We start from the raw sequence: 18013 nt of genomic DNA, 5'->3' as shown, positions 1-18013 counted from the left end.
TTTGTAAATCTGTGTGAGCAGTTGTTTTGTAGAGTTGGGTGGTGTCCCACTTGTAAACTGAGACTTCCAATCAAGAGTGAAAATAAACCCTTACAATCGGTGACCAGAAACTATGCCGCCATGATAACGAGGAAATGACACACCAGGGAAATGACACACCGGGGAAATCCCGAGTCTCGCCCCCCCGGGTCCTGCAGCCCCGCCCTCCGGCCCCGCCCTGAGGCCCCGCCCGGCCTTTTCCTTCCGGATGGACTCCTCCGAGCTAGGTGGGGGACGGAGTAGGCCCTGGCCCCGCCCACGGTGCCCGCCCCCGCACCGCAGCGCGCAGCCTCGGCAGGATCGCTTTACGGCCGGAGGAGTGGGTGGGTCCTAGACTCGAGGTAGGAGGCCGAGTTGAGGGGCGAGGAAAGAGGCCTTTTGCGGCAGGACGTAAGTGACGGCGTAGGCGGTGCGACAGCCGCTGGAGGGCAGCGGAGGCGGTTTCGTGTTTCCGGGCCGAACCGGGCTCTGGGGGGCGCGGGGCCTGGCCCGGGAGGTAGCTGAAGGCCCGCGGTGAAAGCATGGGTGAAGGGGAGTGGGGCGGGGAGGCCTTGGGCTGCTTTGGGCGGTGGGTGGGTCTGCGGGGCTGGCGGGCTGGAGTCCTGGGTCCAGGCCGGAGATCTGACCGTGGTTGGTGTCCCCCGAACCCGCAGCGCGGCCCGTCCTGTCCTCGCCATGAGGCCGCAGCAGGCGCCAGTGTCCGGGAAGGTTTTCATTCAGCGAGACTACAGCAGTGGCACCCGCTGCCAGTTCCAGACCAAGTTCCCCGCGGAGCTGGAGAACCGGGTATGCAGCCGGACTCCCCGCACATGCTCTGGGGCGAGGCCGGGAGCCTCCCCCGGGGCGACAGGGAGTGCGGGTCTGGGAGGAGCAGGCACAGAAGGAGCCTGGGCTGGGGATGTGCGAAAAGGGCCTCTAAGCAAGACCTGGTGTTTGGATGACAAGGAATAAAGCCAAGCCCCCGGTCTGACGACCTGGTGGAGCTCCGTGGTGCCCAGGGCCCTGATGTTTGCGCCGCCGTCTTCCCTGGCCATCCCCACCCCACCCCGGGTCATTGACCACAGTGATGAGGAACTAATTCCTGGCGCTCCAGGCCACCTACCTCAGCGTGTTGTAAGCTGCATCCTCCAACCTCACCACGCCAGGGAAATAAATATCATTTTCGTGACTGACGTCTGTGGCCACAGTGCCGGCCACACTGCTTGGCCGGAAGGGTTTATTATTAAGGGCTGTGCTAGGCAGTGCAGACAGGCCTTGAACCTGGAAAACGCAGAGCATTGGATGGGCCTGGGCAGGGAAATATCTCAGAACGAGGCCCTCAACTTGTCCCTCGCAGTTCTGATAGCTGGGAGACACCTGTACTGTGTTGGCTTTCAGGTCAGAATTGTCATCAGGATGTGGGTCTTTGGGGCAGCCTTGCATGCAAAAAGGGATGTGCTTCCCCTTTTTTCAGACTTAGGAAAAATAATGGTAATGATGATTGTATCTTACTTTAAAGGTACAGCGATGTGAGCGTATGTGAGTATGTGTGTCTTCTTGTGCCCACATGTGTTCATACACCCAAAGACAGACTGTTTGGTCTTGAGCTTTGTAAGATAAACCTGTGTGTTTCCTGTTCAGAGGTCAATTTCTGGTTAGATGGGAGCAGGTTTTGTGGCTCTTTCCTCTTTGACAAGGGGTGGGTGTGGGACTGAGAGGTCATTGGGCATGGGTGTGGAGCTGAGAAGTGCTGGCTGTGGAGTAAGTAGGTGTTGATGAGTCTACTGGAGCAGTGTGTAGCAGTCATTTAAAATTGGCTTGTGAGGAGGTGGGTTGTCCTACCTGATTGCCATTGAGCGTGTTACTTCTTGGTTAGAGCTACTGAATGTTGTTTTTTAAAAATAATTTAACAGCACAGTTAACATGGTTTACATTTTAGGACTTACATGAAATGGATCAAATGTGTTACTTTTAAGCCTCTTACACTGAAACTCTGACAATACTATTTATGTACTTTCAAATCAGAGTGTAAACAGTTCTTTTGCACCACACTTATTTGGATGTCACATGATGCCTTTGTTTAAAAGTTTAAAAAGTCAAACTTCCAACTCATAATTGACCCAAATATATGTATGTAGAATCAGACATGAGCCTTCCACTCTGTGTGTGGTAGAGCCTTTATTTTGTAGTCTGAATAGAGAAACAATGTAGTCATAGAACTTCACTGTTACAGGAAATTGCTGTCTCTAAATTCTGGAGTCCTTTTACTTCTTTGACTTCATGTAGCCCAGAACTGCTTGTGATTCTGAGTACTATATGGAATGTTATTTGGTATTATGCCCTTGAATTTTCTTTTTTTTTTTAATGTTTGGGTTAAAACACTAGCTTATACTTTAAACTGCTTGGGAAAGCTTTGTTTTTTTTTTTAAATGTGTCGAGATTAATTTTAAATTACAGATTTAAATTTTCCTTGCTTTGTTTGATGGAAAATTCAAAGTTTCTTTCCTTGTTTTTTTACTACTTACCCTAGAAATTGTACTGATTGCTCTGCCTCTGGGGCTGATTTTCCCTTTGTGAGAACATTGCACTTGGCAATTTAATAGAGGAAGAAATAAACATGCAAATGTTTTGTATGAGTTTAAAGCATTAAACACACACATTTGTACCCTTTAATTTGTGAGTGAGGACAAGTTCTGTCTGTTAACAAGTTTACTTACTCACTGCCTGTGAGAACTTAATACTTTGATGTATAAGTGCTTTGTTGCCAGGACAGTTCTTTAAAGAAAGCTCGATTCTCACTTTAGCGAAAATACAGACATCTTAGGCACCCTTGGCCTGGGCAGCAGAGAAGTGAGTGAACTATAATTGAGGCATTTGTTCCCCTGCATCCCTTTAAAAATATGCCTCTACATCCAGTCAGTAGAAATTATGTTTGACTTGCAGTCTCTTTAAGCTTCAGCCCCATTCTTTGACAGGTAGTTCAACAAGAAACAGAAATTCTGGGAAGACGAGCCTGATTCCTATTTCTATTCTGGCTGCCGGTATTTATTGGTCCAAATTTGCATTTAGCTCCAGCTTCACATATCTCCAGATGTCAATGTAGCTGCTATATTAGTGTGCAGGCACCGAGGGGTGAACATTGACAGCCACGCTTCATGGTGCCTGAAGGGTATGAGAACAAGGCCCATACCTCTGTAGAGCCCTTCGTAAGTGTATCCTTGCCCTTACTGCTGCCCATCATGCTTTTTCCTTTTTTATTCTTTTTTTTTTTGGCCAAGGTGTGAGGCTTGCAGGGTCTTCAGGGACTGAACCTGCGCCCTGGGCAGTGAAAGCATGGAGTCCTAACCGCTGGACCACCAGGGAATTCCCCCCCGCCTTTTTTTTTAATTAAACTTTTTTTAAAAGAATTCTTCACCTTGGATTTTTTTTTTTTTATGATCTATGATTTGCCTCCAACCTATAAAGCATTGCAATCTTGGAATAACTTTTAAGAATTAGTGTTTCTGGTAGGATCAGTAATTCTGATCTGAAAGAAATAAAATGTTTCTGGGTTGATTCCCTAGTTTTGAATCATTCTGTCCAAAGAAACGTAAATAATTCAAAGAACTTTCTTTCTCAGATCATAACATCGTAGTAAATCAAATGCGAGTGTTTGAAATTATTTGGACCTTTGTGCTTTTACTGATGGACAAACTGAAGGCATTAACTTAGGCAAAACCAGGTGGAGATAACAATTTACCATTAATACTTGTTCACTGAGTTGTTCTCCTAAGTCTGTTTTCTGGGAATGGTGACAGGTTGCCTGGGTGACCGTTCGTAACGCAGCACATCTTCAAGTGGAGGCTCGGTGAAGGGACGCTGCCCTGGCTCTCAGCACCATCTCCACCCACCCAGCCCCGGTCAGAAACACTCATGTTCTGGAAGCAGGTCAAGGCACCCACCACTTTCAAGTTTTCATGCCTTTGGCTCATTGAGTCCTCACAGTTTTCCACATGAAGGACAAAACAACTGCCTCTCACCTAAAGGGTTTCAATAGCTTAAGGGTGATGGTCATAAATCATCAGATGTATTCTGTATGTTAACAGAGAATTATGTTCTTGGGAACATTTTGTCTCACACTGTATACTGAGGTTCTTTGAGTTTCTTTCTGAGTCTATTTCTATGTAAAGTCTTCATGAAAGAGAGAATTCATATGTAAGTAGTTATTAGTTTTAGGAATAAGGGAGATATTGTGTGAGAGAAAGCGGAGAATAAGGACAGATAAATTGTGCTTTGTTACCTACCAAGAATGCTACAATTGGGTGAAATACTCAACTAATGGGACTTGAAATTTCCTAGGGCAAAGTATTGGGATTTGAAATCCACGAACTGTTAAAAGAAGCAAGTAATGAGCTACTGGAAGGAGAAAGTGAAAGCAGTTGATGAGAGTGAAAAGAGGATACAATAGTAATGTTAGTGTACATGGTGTCACTGACTAGACAAGGGTGGTAGGAACCCGTGGTATGAAGAGTTGTGTAGTAGTTTGAGATTTTGCCTGGTTCGGTGTCAGCTTTTAGTAACCAAATAGTTACTTTAATTTAGAGATGGGAAGTGAGGAAATAATACAGTTTGCACCTTTTGATCTGCTGAAAATGTCCTTTCTTCCCTTTTTTTTTGGGGGGGGGGGTACACGGGCCTCTCACTGTTGTGGCCTCTCCTGTTGCGGAGCACAGGCTCCAGACACGCAGGCTCAGCGGCCATGGCTCACAGGTCTAGCCGCTCCGTGGCATGTGGGATCTTCCCAGACTGGGGCACGAACCCATGTCCCCTGCATCGGCAGGCAGATTCTCAACCACTGCGCCACCAGGGAAGCCCCTTACTTCCCTTTTTTGCCTAAGTAGATTCCAGCATTTAGGGACTTGATTTAAGATGACCTGCTCTTTCCAGATAAAGAGAATGCACCCCTCCGTTTGTTTCCCCACCATACTTTATGCATGCCTCAGTTACAGTATTCTGTTGACTTACTTTGTTTTTATTGTTACATATCTGTTATGCTTATGACTGTAAATGCCTTGAGGACTAGAAAGTATCTTAGTCATCTTTCTTTACGGCCTGTCATGATATCTGATGGTAGGCGCTCCATAAATGTGAATATGAGAGAATGGAAAGATGGAAAGATTGTATAATTTAATTAAGCTACCTGTGATTCAGTATAGAGGATAAAGAGACACCATTCTGAGGCTTGATGGTATCCAGTGTCCATAAGAAGGATAAAATTAAACAAACACTAACCAGTTTCAGTAACTTACGTCCAGATTTCATCACCTAAAAATTTGTTTTCGGACAGTCAGATAAGAATGTTGACAAAACAACAACCTAAATTAGTGACAGCAAGCAGGAGTGAGGTGCTCGTCTTTTTTTCCAAAACTTATTTTTAACTTCTTTTTTTCTTACAGATTGATAGGCAACAATTTGAAGAAACAGTTCGAACTCTAAATAACCTTTATGCTGAAGCAGAGAAGCTCGGGGGCCAGTCCTATCTTGAAGGCTGCCTGGCTTGTCTAACAGCGTACACCATCTTCTTGTGCATGGAAACTCACTACGAGAAGGTAAGCCTACGTCTGTTTTCGCACAATCTCTTAAAATCATAAAGAAGGTGGGTTTATTACAGGTTTATGTTTACAGGGTGACAGTTGCAGTAAAATTTAAAGGGGCATTCATAATAATAATAGTTCAGATCTTATTGTTGCTTCTATGACCAGACACATAGAAAAGAACCCTGAGTCTTTCAGAAACAGGTTGCCCTGTTAATATTCAAATTGGCTTACACTTAGGGAGAATGTGGAAGATCCATGTTCTCATTCTGCCTAGCCTTCTGAGAAGCCCTTTCTTCATTTCCCCAAATTTCTATCCTCCATCTTTCCTCCCCTCTGAGTTCTTGTCTTCTCTTTCAACTGTCTGCTGGGCCCCGAGTTGCCGGCTTCTCAACCTAGATGTCCAGAAGTCACCTCCCCATTTCGTTCAGTAGCATCCTGTCTTTTTCAGGACCATCTTTAGGTGGAGGGCTAGAGGGGGAGAATTTATCAGTTGTCAGACTGAAATAGCTTCCATTTTCCCATTCATTAACTTTATGACACCTGCCACCACCCTGATTCATGCCCTTATGACCTTTCTCCTAGACCAGTGCCACAGTCTCCGGAGCCTCACTCCTTCCCTTCTTTTCCATTTCCAAACAGCTGCTGTGTCATAAAACACAGCCATGCCTCCCCTGCCACTCCTGCAAAGTGAGAGGCCTTCCCGGGTTCCATTTCAGGCCCTTCTCGAGCCCACCTCCAGCTCACCTTTCCAGCTGTGTCCTGCGCCCCTTCCTCACTTTGTCTTTCAGCCAACCACGCAAAAACTCCGAGGTTTTCCTCCACCTGAAGTGCCGTTCTTCCCATGTCCGAATCTCACTAGTCCCTCAGTCCCACTTTCAGCTAACTTTTTTTTTTTTTTTTGCGGTATACGAGCCTCTCACTGTTGTGGCCTCTCCCGTTGTGGAGCACAGGCTCCGGACGTGCAGGCTCCGAGGCCGTGGCTCACAGGCCCAGCCGCTCCGTGACATGTGGGATCTTCCCGGACCGGGACACAAACCCGTGTCCCCTGCATCGGCAGGTGGACTCTCAACCACTGCACCACCAGGGAAGCCCTCAGCTAACTTTTTTTTTTTTTTTTTTTTTCCTAACTTTTTATCTACCCCTGTAATCGGAATTCGTTCTCTCCTCTGTATCCCCACAATGCTTTACTCGTATCTATTTTCTGGCACTTGGCACTCTCTACTTAGGAATGTAGCCGTTTATATTCTTGTCTTACTTGCCCTTCAAGTATGTCTTTTCCTTGAGGTCAAGGATGGTGTGTCCCTCTTCAGGCCTAGCACCATACCTTGGGTAGATGAGGCACTCATTTACTGTGTGTTAAGTGAATGAATTTATGTTAATCACAGTAAACCCCAAATAGATAATTAAATTCTGACCATGATTAGAAAATGAAAGGCTGTAAGGAGATCTATATTATACCCACCTGATAGAAGTTTCCCTGTGACTGTCTTGCACTCCATGTGGTGGAGAGCAGATACAGTTGCAGCTAAAATATTTTGAGCTGTCGGCTGACAGTGATGCTGCATTCTTCCTTATCATCCTGACACGAATTCTCCTGGTGTTACTAAAAGGGAGCACTGAGGAAGAGTAGTTTATATCCCTCTCCATGTCGCACACTCTCATTCCTGCTGAATATTCCACATCAGGAGTTACAGAGGATCAGTATCAGCTTTCAGTCTGTCTGTCTTACCAGCTTCTCTGTAATAATACATTTGGTGAGTGAAGGGACAGGGGATTCATTCATTCTATAAATATTTATTGAACACCTACCATGTGCTATGGTTGCTGACGTCATGGAGTTTATAACTCAGTGGTAAAAACTGATAATAAGGAAACAAAACCCACAGAATTGTAAGTCGTGATAAATGCCTTGAAAAAAACGAACTTCCCTAGGATAGAAAATACAGGAAAGACCTAATTTAGATCGTGTGGTCAGAAAGGGCCTCTGAGATGGTAACATTAAGCTGCCGCGTGAAGGATGGGAAGCCCAGGGCCCTTCAGGCGGAGGGATGAGTGTATGCAGAGCATCTGGCGTCCCCCGTGCGGAGCGGGGCGTGGGGAGGAGGGTGGAGGCGACTCGGGAGGTGAGGGGACCTGCATCCTCCGGGAGTGTGTGCTCCGTGGAAAGAGGCTTAGATTTTATTTCCCTGCAGGGAGGAACCACTCAAAGCTTTTAAGCAGGAGTAATAATAGGACTAGATTTTCATTTTAAAGAGATTCCTTGGCTCTGGGGGGAAAAGGAATAAAAGTGGAAGTAAGACGCTCTGTTGAAGTCCAGGCAAGAGAGGGTGGTAGCTTGGATGGAGAGCAGAGCAGCAGGGATGGAAGGAGGTGAACAAATTCAGGGGACGCGCTGGTGGTGGAGCCTGGACACCCTGAGGAGCCCCTGACCACGGTGGGTAAAAGCAGTCACCCCGGGTGGCCATTAAAGACGTGTAATATTGTCAATCTAAGGTAGAAGTAGATCCTCCAGAGTATTTTATTCATGCTTAGTGGAGTATTAGATGCTTGAATTCTCATTTCACTGTAGCTTTTAAATTTGTTGATGAGATTTTAATTAACTTTTATTTATTTGTGTGCAGTTGCTAAAATAGATACAGATACCTGCTTCTGACCTCAGTTATAAAAAGAAATTGGTAATTGGGTGCCAGCCAAGTCATTTACTAATGATGAGATCATGGGCAAGTTAATCTCTCCAAGTCTGAGTTCTCTCAACCATAAAATGGGTCTTAGACTGGTGGTTGCCAAGGGGGAGGGGGCTGGGGGAGGGATGGAGTGGGAGGCTGGGATTAGCAGATGCAAACTATTACATAGAGAATGGATAAACAACAAGGTCCTACTGTACAGCACAGGGAACTATACTCAATCTCCTGTGATAAACCATAAAGGAAAAGAATATGAAAAAGAACGTACATACATGTGTAACTGAATCAATTTGCTGTACAGCAGTAATTAACACAACATTGTAAATCAGCTATACTTCGATTTTAAAAAAAGGTAAATCAAAAAAAAAATGGGTCTTAGAATTAATAAATTGCCTTATATGTGGTAGATGCTTAATAAAGTTTTCTTAAGATAGATTTAAAAATTAAGTTAGTGTATACATATATATGCTTTAATCAGATATTTGTGAACTTACATGTACAGTTTATTTCAAGTGTATAAGTAATCTTTTTTAGCAGCTGCTAGTTTGTTTATCTACTAAAACATTTAGCAACCCTTAGTTAAAATTTTTTTGATTATTAATCTTGGAAGGAAGTTCTCAGTGTCAGAAATATAATGGACTTGAGTTCATAGGTAACATATAAGGTACTACTTTATAAGTCTAGTTAAGGTCTCTTTCTTTTTGTAGAGTGAGTATTAATAAACACAAGTAAAAACCAAGTAAAATTAGTCAAGAAACCAAAATTTAAGGCATGGTCACTTTTTAGAAATACATGATTTTATTTTAGAAACTGGACATGAATAACTAGATCATGCAAAGTAAATAACTGGAATGGCCATAATTAAGATATAATGTACCTGTACTTTTAAAAGAAAACATTTTAAACGTGTATTTGTATTTTTGATACCCAGCCACCCCCTCTCTCCAGTTTGTCCCTCAGGAATTTCTGTGCCGTTATTTTCTACTTTATGAAAGGACAGGATTGAGTCATTTAGTAGTCCTTATTGTTTTAAACACTAAAACTTCTAGTCTACAAACAGTAAGCCAAATATAATTGTGCTTACGCTAGTCACGTGGGTTCAACTTTTGAAAATTGTAAATAGGCCTTTTAAAACCCACTAGAACAATCATGTATTTTTTTTCCTATAATGTGCTATTTATTGATTTAAAGTGAAGATAAAGGCTTCAGTGTTATTCCTCTCTGTTGCTGCCCATTATAATCAGGGAACAAACGGGCTTGTAGAAGGAGCTCCTCACGGGCTTGTAGAAGGTTCTCCTCTCAGGAGCTGTCTGCTGTGTTCATCAACCAGAAGACATCCCTCCTGCCCGTGGGCTGTGATCTGAAAGGAGCACAATCAGAGGAGCTTAGATCTTTCTGAAAATACTAAAATCCTGGTGCTCTCATGCAGCCTCACTTAGGATATCTTTCCTTGAAGGTCTGGTAGGCTTTCTCCGGTTTAATGTTCTCAAGGAGGATAATAGTCTTTCCTGAGGTTTGAGTGTTTAGCTTGGTAAATATTATATAAATTGAGGTTTTATTGAGTGAAGATAACATAATTTTGTTCAATATCATAGTTTGTTTTAACATTGATTTACCAAAAATAATAAATTATGAGTAATATGTCAACATAAGGTTTCTTGGGGGTGAGAATGGTGCTTTCTCCTGTCTGGGATGAGGTTTGAGTTGACTCATATTAATGCTTTCCTATTGCTAATGACACTAAGAGTTTAAAAGCATCTTGGTTAGGACAATGCTGGCTTCACCATAATACCATAAGAGGATTTGGAACTTACACAAAAAGAAAACTAATTGTTTTCTTTCTGAACAGATACCCAAGTGCCCATGAATGTTATTAAAGTTTAAATAAAAACCTTGCATGACAAAGTTCTGCATGAATCACATAAAGGAATGCTGTTTCTTTGCTAGTAACTTGTACCCACGGAGACAGGGAGGAAAGCTGTTCTGAAGGAATTCTTTCTTTGAAACCAGCCATGCAGGCATTTTTCTGAGTGTACCCCTGAGTATAAATGGACTGAGGTGAGGGGAGACTGGCTCTCCAGTTTCTAGCTCTGGCAGGTGAGCTGAGAAGGAAATTGGAGAGAAGATGGAGGGTCCTGAGTTGGGCACCTTCATGGGCTACTTCCTTCCCCATGTCATTTCAGCATGATTGACAAACGCTGATAGAAAGATAGCGCCCATAAAGACCTAGCACCGCTCACGTTCTTTGAGAGTTGAGAATAGGAGAATGACATGTGTACTTCAGATAATTTGGTGAAAAGCTCTTTTCTTTAGAACTAGTATTCTTAAATTGCTCATAACCCTGCAGATTGCTCTCTTAATAATATCATGCTCTTTTTAAAAAAGCGTAAAACGTTAGATTGTATTACTCCCCAAAGATGTAACCTGAATAAACTATTTATCGTCCTTTAATGAGAAAATTCATTATACAAACCACATAGAGTTTTAAATTCTAAATCAACTTATACCAAAGCACCTAAATTTTAACATCCTAATTTGTTAGTTTAGCCTGGTACATTATAGACCCACACATAAATCATTTCTTAATTTCCAACTTCATTTTCATACAGTTCTTTTCCCTTTATGTTGTGATCACATTTATCTGTGACTTTATCATATTCTGGTAGTGTGAATTTAAGAAAGCATATAGTAATTAAAGAATTGGATCAAAGCCTCTTTGAAGATTAGAGCCAGAAAAGGATTATTATGACTTTGAATCTGAAATAAAACATGTAACTCTTTGATTTTGTATATAGCTATTAAAATTTATTTTCTTCTAGGTTATCTGTTTCAGAATTGCCCTTATTAAAGCTGGAGATTTGGCAATTTCCAGAAGTTCCTTTGTATCCTGTCTGGCTTTTGTCTACATTTGCTTTGACTTTTACAAGCTTAATACTAAACTTACAAGGTTTAGTGAGGTTGAGGTTCCCATCTAGGACACAAGAGCGAACTACAGAGCAACGCTCCATGCAGGCCTGGAAATGATATAAGACACTTGTCATCAGAACCTCCATGGCAGCCAGCACGTGCATGCTTGATGAAGGGAATAAACTTTTCAGTTTAAAACTCACTGGGCTCCTTTGTTGTAGGCCTACCTTGTATCATTACTTAAAATTGATGAAAATGTACAAAGGAGAGAAGTTCTTTTTTTTTTCTTTTTTCCCTCTCTGTCTTTTATGTTTTTTATTTTTGGTTGCGCCGCGCAGCTTGCGGGATTTTAGCTCCCCAACCGGGCGTTGAGGCTGGGCCCTCAGCAGTGAAAGCGCCGAGTCCTAACCACTGGACCACTAGGGAAGTCCCGAGAAGCAGTTCTTAAGTATTAAGGAGAAGGCCAAGAGCTTCCCTTGATATCAGAAGAGGTCACATGATGCGCACTTCATGAGTAGAGAAGGGGAAAGCATGCCAACCCTCGTGTATATAGTCACCTTGTATTTCTCCGCAACCAGGATGAAGGTGACCGGGAGGGGAGGGCGTGGCTCTCGTGCCACCATGAGGCCGCATCTGCTGTGGCACTTGAACTGTGTGGATGGTGCTCGGGACTGGGGGCAGGCGGTGTCGGGAGCCCCGTGGCCTTAGCCACCTAGTCAGGGCCGTCCCTCCACGTGAACACCCATTCTTGCTTTGAAAACTAATTCCACTGCCTGAATATTTTGAGGTCCAGCTGATGCTTCACAGGGAAATCTGATGACATTTATAAAAAGCTGTGGTGTTTCTTTTTGTCAGGTTCTGAAGAAAGTCTCCAAATACATTCAAGAGCAGAATGAGAAGATCTATGCTCCCCAAGGCCTCCTCCTGACAGATCCCATCGAGAGAGGACTTCGAGTTGTATCTTTTCAGCCTAGATCACAAGGTCTCAATATCTGTAAACAGAACCTTTTGATCGGTCCTGTCGAGCAGCGGCCGGAGAGAATTTAACTCCCTTACTGCCGTACTTGCCCTAGGACTCTTCTGTGAGAAGGCACACCCGCCATGAGCCCCCCAGCTCCAGCACTCTCCCTTGACGCACGCCTCTCCTTCCTCTGTATCATGCTGGTCTCTGTGCATTGTGTAGTGCTCGGGTTGCCGTCATCTTGGTGGCTCTGTGGCATCTTGTAGTAATAATGGGAGTGGTGTGAGTCATGCATTTCAGCTGCAGAGGCTGGACCCAAAGCCCCTTTGAAATGCATGAACTCCTAACGTGCAGCAAGGTTGTCCAGATGAATCACAGATCCGTGGGTTCATCTGGCTCATTGAAATCAGCCACAGCTGCCAGATGTATCATTTCATTACCTTTGACATACTGCGCGTATTTTTAGAGGCAGCAAGCTTTGAAAATCACAAAGTGAATTTCATAAATAAAATTGCAAAAAAACCAATTTAGCTTGATAATGGGAGTAAAATAAATAACTGGGTAAAATAAATTTTCTTTTAAAACCTAGGTCAGATAACCCCAGGCCTTCCGGCTGATAATAATTTCAACAGTTTTATTATACTCGGCAGCAATGGTTCTTAAACTTTTAGACGTTGTGAGCTATCTCCCAAGAAACAGTTTGCATATAATTCAGGGCATTTTGAACCCCTGACTTCATTACCTCCATGGATGCTCAGTTAAGAGCCCCCCCCCTTAGTTCTACAATAAAGCATCCTTTTTCAGATTTTTTTTTTTTTTTTCAAAAAATGAATAATCAGTGTTTGGGGAGGAGCTACATGTGGTATACTACAAGCAATTACAGTTCTTAAATTTTTAGCAAGGTGTAGAAAACATCGTGTTTAACTCAAGCAGGAGAAAATTTTAATAATTCAAAATAAGTAAAGCAAATAATTTTTAATTATTTAAATAATTTAATTATTTAAATAAGAATTTAAATTAAGTAATAATTTAAAATAAATAAAGACAAGTCTGCACAGATCATACCTATCATCTTGCCGTGGTCCCTTTTTCTATGTTCTGTTCTTTAGTGTGTTTTCTTAACAGCCATGCTGTTTAGATTGAAATTACTATTTATGAAGACAGAGGCATGAGCAGTGGAAGATAAACCATAGGATTAAAGGTAAATATGAAACTATATGATTTATGTGCAATTTTTGTAATTTTGTAGGATGCATGAATTTTCTTCCCTGCATTGTAAGTAGTGGCTCATTCTCTGTACTGGCTTGATATTCAAAATGTGTATTTAAACCAAATTCTATAACCCAAGTGATAGAGAATTTAATCCTGATTTTTTTTCTTCCCCCTGTATTGTTTTCAGACTGGTTTAGTTGTTACTTTGTTTTGGGGGTTTTGAGAGGTTTTTTTTGGGGGGGAGGCGTCTTATTTTAATATTTTAAAACTATCCTAGACATTTTAATAGATGGATCTTGCATATAAGAATCAGTTCAGAGATTTCCCTGCCTAAATGACAAATGGCTTTAATAACCAAAGAAACGTTTCAGAGTGGGGTAGGGAGATTCTAAATATTTCATTTATTTAAGTGGCTTCATAGCCCTTTAGAAGAACACTTACCTCTAGTGGGTAGAACCATACATTTTCATTCTTTTTAGAATGTTTATGTTCTTATATATCCATATAATGACCTTGAACAAGTGAGAAACAAATTGGTGGATACTGATGGGAATCTGTGGGAAGAATCACGTGGAAGCCACAGCACCTTAGCCCAGCCTTCTGAGTGACAAAAACATTGTACTTCACTGTTTCTGCCAAGTCCAGTCATGTGTTCTGCTGCTGTGCTTGCCTGATTGACTTTGTCTGCAGGCATCCGTCACTAATTCACAGGCCGCACAGAAACAGATTGTACCAGAGCAGACCAGTTCCTTCCCAGGGCAACAGTCATAATAGTAGCTGCCGTTTTGAGGGTACCTGCTATGTGCCCGCTATTATTCAAACGGTGTTTTCCAATTCTCACAAGATTCTGCAGAGGATTTCCCCCACTTTACAGATAAGCAAACCAAGGTACAAATATACTAAATGATGTTCTCCAAGTCACACAGCTAATGGGTATTGAGATATGAACCCAAATCTGATGGACCATAAAACCCCTGTTTTTTACACCGTACTTCCTGTAAGTACGTGCAGCAGCAGAGACGTGGAGAAAGGAAAGAGTTGATCAGATGATTTAAGTATTTATCCCCTTCTTTTCTTTTTCACTACCTGTTAAAAATACGTTTTGTCTGCTGTGCCATTTGTTGAATCCTACAAAGCTGCGCTCTTTTAGCTCTAGGGAATGTGTCACACAGATTCTTACAAGCCACAGACCTAAATAATGATGCCCTCTGCTCGGCTTTTTATTCTCTACTGAGGCTTTGTTTTGGAACACTTAGTGTTACCTATTCATGCACTTTCTCACATGCAGTTTCCAAACTGGTAATTCTCAAACGAGCAACCAGGAGCCCTACATGTGGTATTTGTGACGTGCCGCTGGGATGAGTTTGTTTGATCAGTTGTAGCTGCACTGACTCGGCCCAATCCATTTGTCATCATGGCCCACTTTGCAGCTATTATTGCTCAATACGCTGGTTTTCTGAGGTGGTGCGGGGTTTGGAGCGTTTACACACCAGAGACCACTCTATCAACATTCAACAACAGTAAAATTTTGAAATGAGATTTACAGTAGGAACTTGTGGTAATTTCGTGAATGCAGATATTTTTGTTCAGTGCAGTTTAGTTTTCTGAGCTGTGTGTTCCTCAGACCCAGGATCCTGTGTGGGCTGAGGTCTTGGAGGAGGGGGGAAACTATAAGAATAATGAATTCAGTTCTATAATTTTTCTTCAGTCTACATGGTGTCTGCAGGTTGAAGCATTATATGGGAATTAATGATTTAACAGAAGAGTACACAAATCCTGGAGGTGGCCTTTAAATAGACTGTTGGTGGGCTTCCCTGGTGGCGCAGTGGTTGAGAGTCCGCCTGCCGATGCAGGGGACACGGGTTCGTGCCCCGGTCCGGGAAGATCCCACATGCCGCGGACCGGCTAGGCCCGTGAGCCATGGCCTCTGGGCCTGCGTGTCCGGAGCCTGTGCTCCACAACGGGAGAGGCCAGAGCAGTGAGAGCCCCGCGTACCGCAAAACAAAAAAAAATATAGACTGATGGTGTTTTCTCTCTTTGGATTAAGATTGTCTTCTTTACTCAGAAAACAGAATATGTCATTATTCTGTCACAATAAATAAGTGATAATAAAAAGAACCGTTTGTTGGCACTTCATTTGTGCCTGTACTTTTCTAAATGCTTCATTTTAATTATCACAACATCCCTGTGAGGTAGATAATGTTATCCCTGTTTTTCAGATGAGGAAACTCAGGCACAGAGAACCTAAGTTACTTGTGCAAGGCCAAAAATGGGCAGGCAGTTATGGAGGTGGGCAGGCAGTCATGGAGGTAGCCAGGCCCCGGATTGGCCGCCTGCCCAGTGCTGTGCTACCTGTCCTGACAGGATTGGTCAGAGATGGAAATACACAGCCTTGGATCTCTAGACCGTCGAGCTGTGTACTCGCTCCTGCAGGTAGTACAGATCTAGGGATTTTATTAGCTAGCACCTGGCTTCATAGAGTGTAGCCCACGTACTAGGAGCTCCCATCAGTCGATGTTTGGAAGTTAGTTAGCATCCCTTTCTAAAACCTTTTTTTCTCCCCTGTAACTCTAGGCCCACCTCCAGCTGGGACCCTCATCTGTCCACCGGCCGACCGCAGAGTGTCCCCCACCTCCTCTCCAGAGCATCATTCCTTCGTATCTGCTGCCAGAGCCACGGTGCCATTCACTCCAAGGACTGACTTTGTAAAATTCCACACCTGGAGCGACCTCTAGTCACTCAGCATCCACTTTGTGTCTCCAAATTGTGTAGGACTCTGTAATCTTTTGATTAGTTTTTGAGAAAACGCAATGAAGCATTTCACTTTTTTTATTCAAAGCCATTAATAAAATATGCAGTTGGTCAGCCCAACACAGTTTATTTCTTACCTGCCAGCAGTGCCAGTGGCTCTCGTCATTCCTTGGGCCTCAGCAAGTCGTGAACTAGCCAGTGCTCAGTCTTACTCCCCCAAATTCATAAAACGCTTTTCGCCAGGATTTTGGTGAAGGGTGGGCTGCGTCTGGTTTTGCTAATGCATCTCCCAGATTTCAGAGAATTACCAGTTTTGCCATGACTCAAAGCTTAACGATCAAGTTCTGCTGTTCAGTTTCTCAAATGGAAGCTCATTGGAAAAATAATGTATAATGTTACCTGTTTTATTATAGCAATTCCTGATTAAAGCAGTATTTAATGCAATTTCCAGGTTTTTGTTTTTTGGGTTTTTTTTTTTTTTTTTTTGAGAATTCTGTTATTACTGCATTACCTTGAACATTGGGAAGATGTGTTGCTTGTTCCTTATAAAAATAAGTAAGCACAATAAAGTGGATGCTAAACCATCAAACACAAATGTCCCTGCTGTGTCCCTGAATGAGCAAGTGTTAATAAATATTTTAATTATAGTTTTGTTATAAATATAACTTAAGAGAAAAAAATTTGATAGGAATAATACTATATATTGCTAATTTTTGACTATCCCTACTGGCAAACCTTATGACTCCTAGACTTTCCTCATATGCAGTATTCAGTGCACAGAAATATTATGATTGGTTCAAGTTCAGTAAGTGAAGTGATTTCCAACTAAAACTCTCAAGTCTGTGTCACTGTTTCTAGTTCTTTTTGGCCGTGTGTTCTTAGTATTGGGACTTCCTGTGCCCTTCATCTCTGGGCTTTGAGAGCACTGTATTTGGGAGAAAGTTAGGACATACACTAGGAGAGAATGAAAGGGTTAAAAGTTTTCCTTTCAGAGATATTGTAGGTGCTAATACTGGATTTAACCTTTCCGATTTAATTTCTTTTATGGGTCTGTTAGTTATTCAGTAAATCCCATAGGTCTATGTAATATTTTAATTGTATGAAACTTGTTACTTTATAGCCTATAATAGTGTGTCTGTCTGCCTTTTAAACCCATTGCAATAACTTTGCTGAAATATTAACACATTAGTAAAACTTTTCTTAAACAGATTGTCTCTGTGTCATGTTTGGTGTGATTTGGTAAAGTGATAAATGATATGGTATTAAATACTACAAGAATTCCTGGTTCGCTGTAGCTTAGTATTTTTAAACAAACGTCTGACATACAGTTTGTCACACTTTGCAATTTTTTACATGCTTTACCTCAAGTGCAGACATGTTAGCTAAACAGGTAAAAACCAAGAAATAGCTCCTAATGGTCAGAATGTATTCAGTTACAGAAATAAGAGATTGGAATGTCTCATTAGGAAAAAAGTATCCCAGTGCTGTGACAATCTTGGATCATCTGATGACTCCAGTTTTTTTTTAATGAAATGCCTTTGCAGAGAGTAACTGCTTATAAAAATAGAGACTATATTCCGACTTAAATTCCTTCCATATTCCACTTGGCCCTAGTTCCTGGATCCGCGTCATTGCTTCTCAAGAGTGACAGGCTTTGTTCCTTGTTTTGTTGTTTGTTTCAGTCTCATAAAGGAAGTCAGGGTATTCGTGCCACCTTTGATTTCCAAACTTCCCTCCCCTCCCCCTTGCCGCCCCACCTAGCCCCCCGAATGCCCTGAGAGCAGGGGTGATTCCTCTTTCTCCCTGCATCCATCCCCAACTCCCAGCATCCCGCACAGTGCTACATACACTTGGCACTCAGCTATTTATAAAGTGTGTAAATGCACGAGATATAAGTTGACAGG

General features: G+C 42.5%; 1 protein-coding gene across 5 annotated transcripts; it reads left to right on the top strand.

The window, feature by feature from the left end:
• The first annotated feature begins 342 nt into the window (after positions 1 to 342).
• GOLGA7 (golgin A7) lies at positions 343 to 17319 on the top strand. Of its 5 annotated transcripts, none has more exons than XM_024765099.1 (6): positions 343 to 429; positions 693 to 825; positions 5454 to 5606; positions 12041 to 12142; positions 13285 to 13347; positions 15933 to 17319. In XM_024765099.1, exons 2-5 carry the CDS (start codon positions 715 to 717, stop codon positions 13330 to 13332), a joined length of 414 nt encoding a protein of 137 aa, XP_024620867.1. In that variant the 5' UTR covers positions 343 to 429; positions 693 to 714; the 3' UTR covers positions 13333 to 13347; positions 15933 to 17319. The 5 variants fall into 5 exon arrangements, with proteins under 5 accessions (XP_024620867.1, XP_024620864.1, XP_024620869.1 ...); XM_024765096.1 differs by having other exon boundaries at positions 423 to 535; XM_024765101.1 differs by having other exon boundaries at positions 423 to 535; positions 13280 to 13347.
• The last annotated feature ends 694 nt before the right edge of the window (positions 17320 to 18013 follow it).

This window comes from Neophocaena asiaeorientalis, unplaced genomic scaffold (genome assembly GCF_003031525.2).
Source record: "Neophocaena asiaeorientalis asiaeorientalis breed wild unplaced genomic scaffold, Neophocaena_asiaeorientalis_V1.1 scaffold14, whole genome shotgun sequence".
In the NCBI taxonomy this organism is placed as follows: Eukaryota; Metazoa; Chordata; class Mammalia; order Artiodactyla; family Phocoenidae; genus Neophocaena; species Neophocaena asiaeorientalis.
This window is presented reverse-complemented; position numbering and strand designations above follow the sequence as displayed.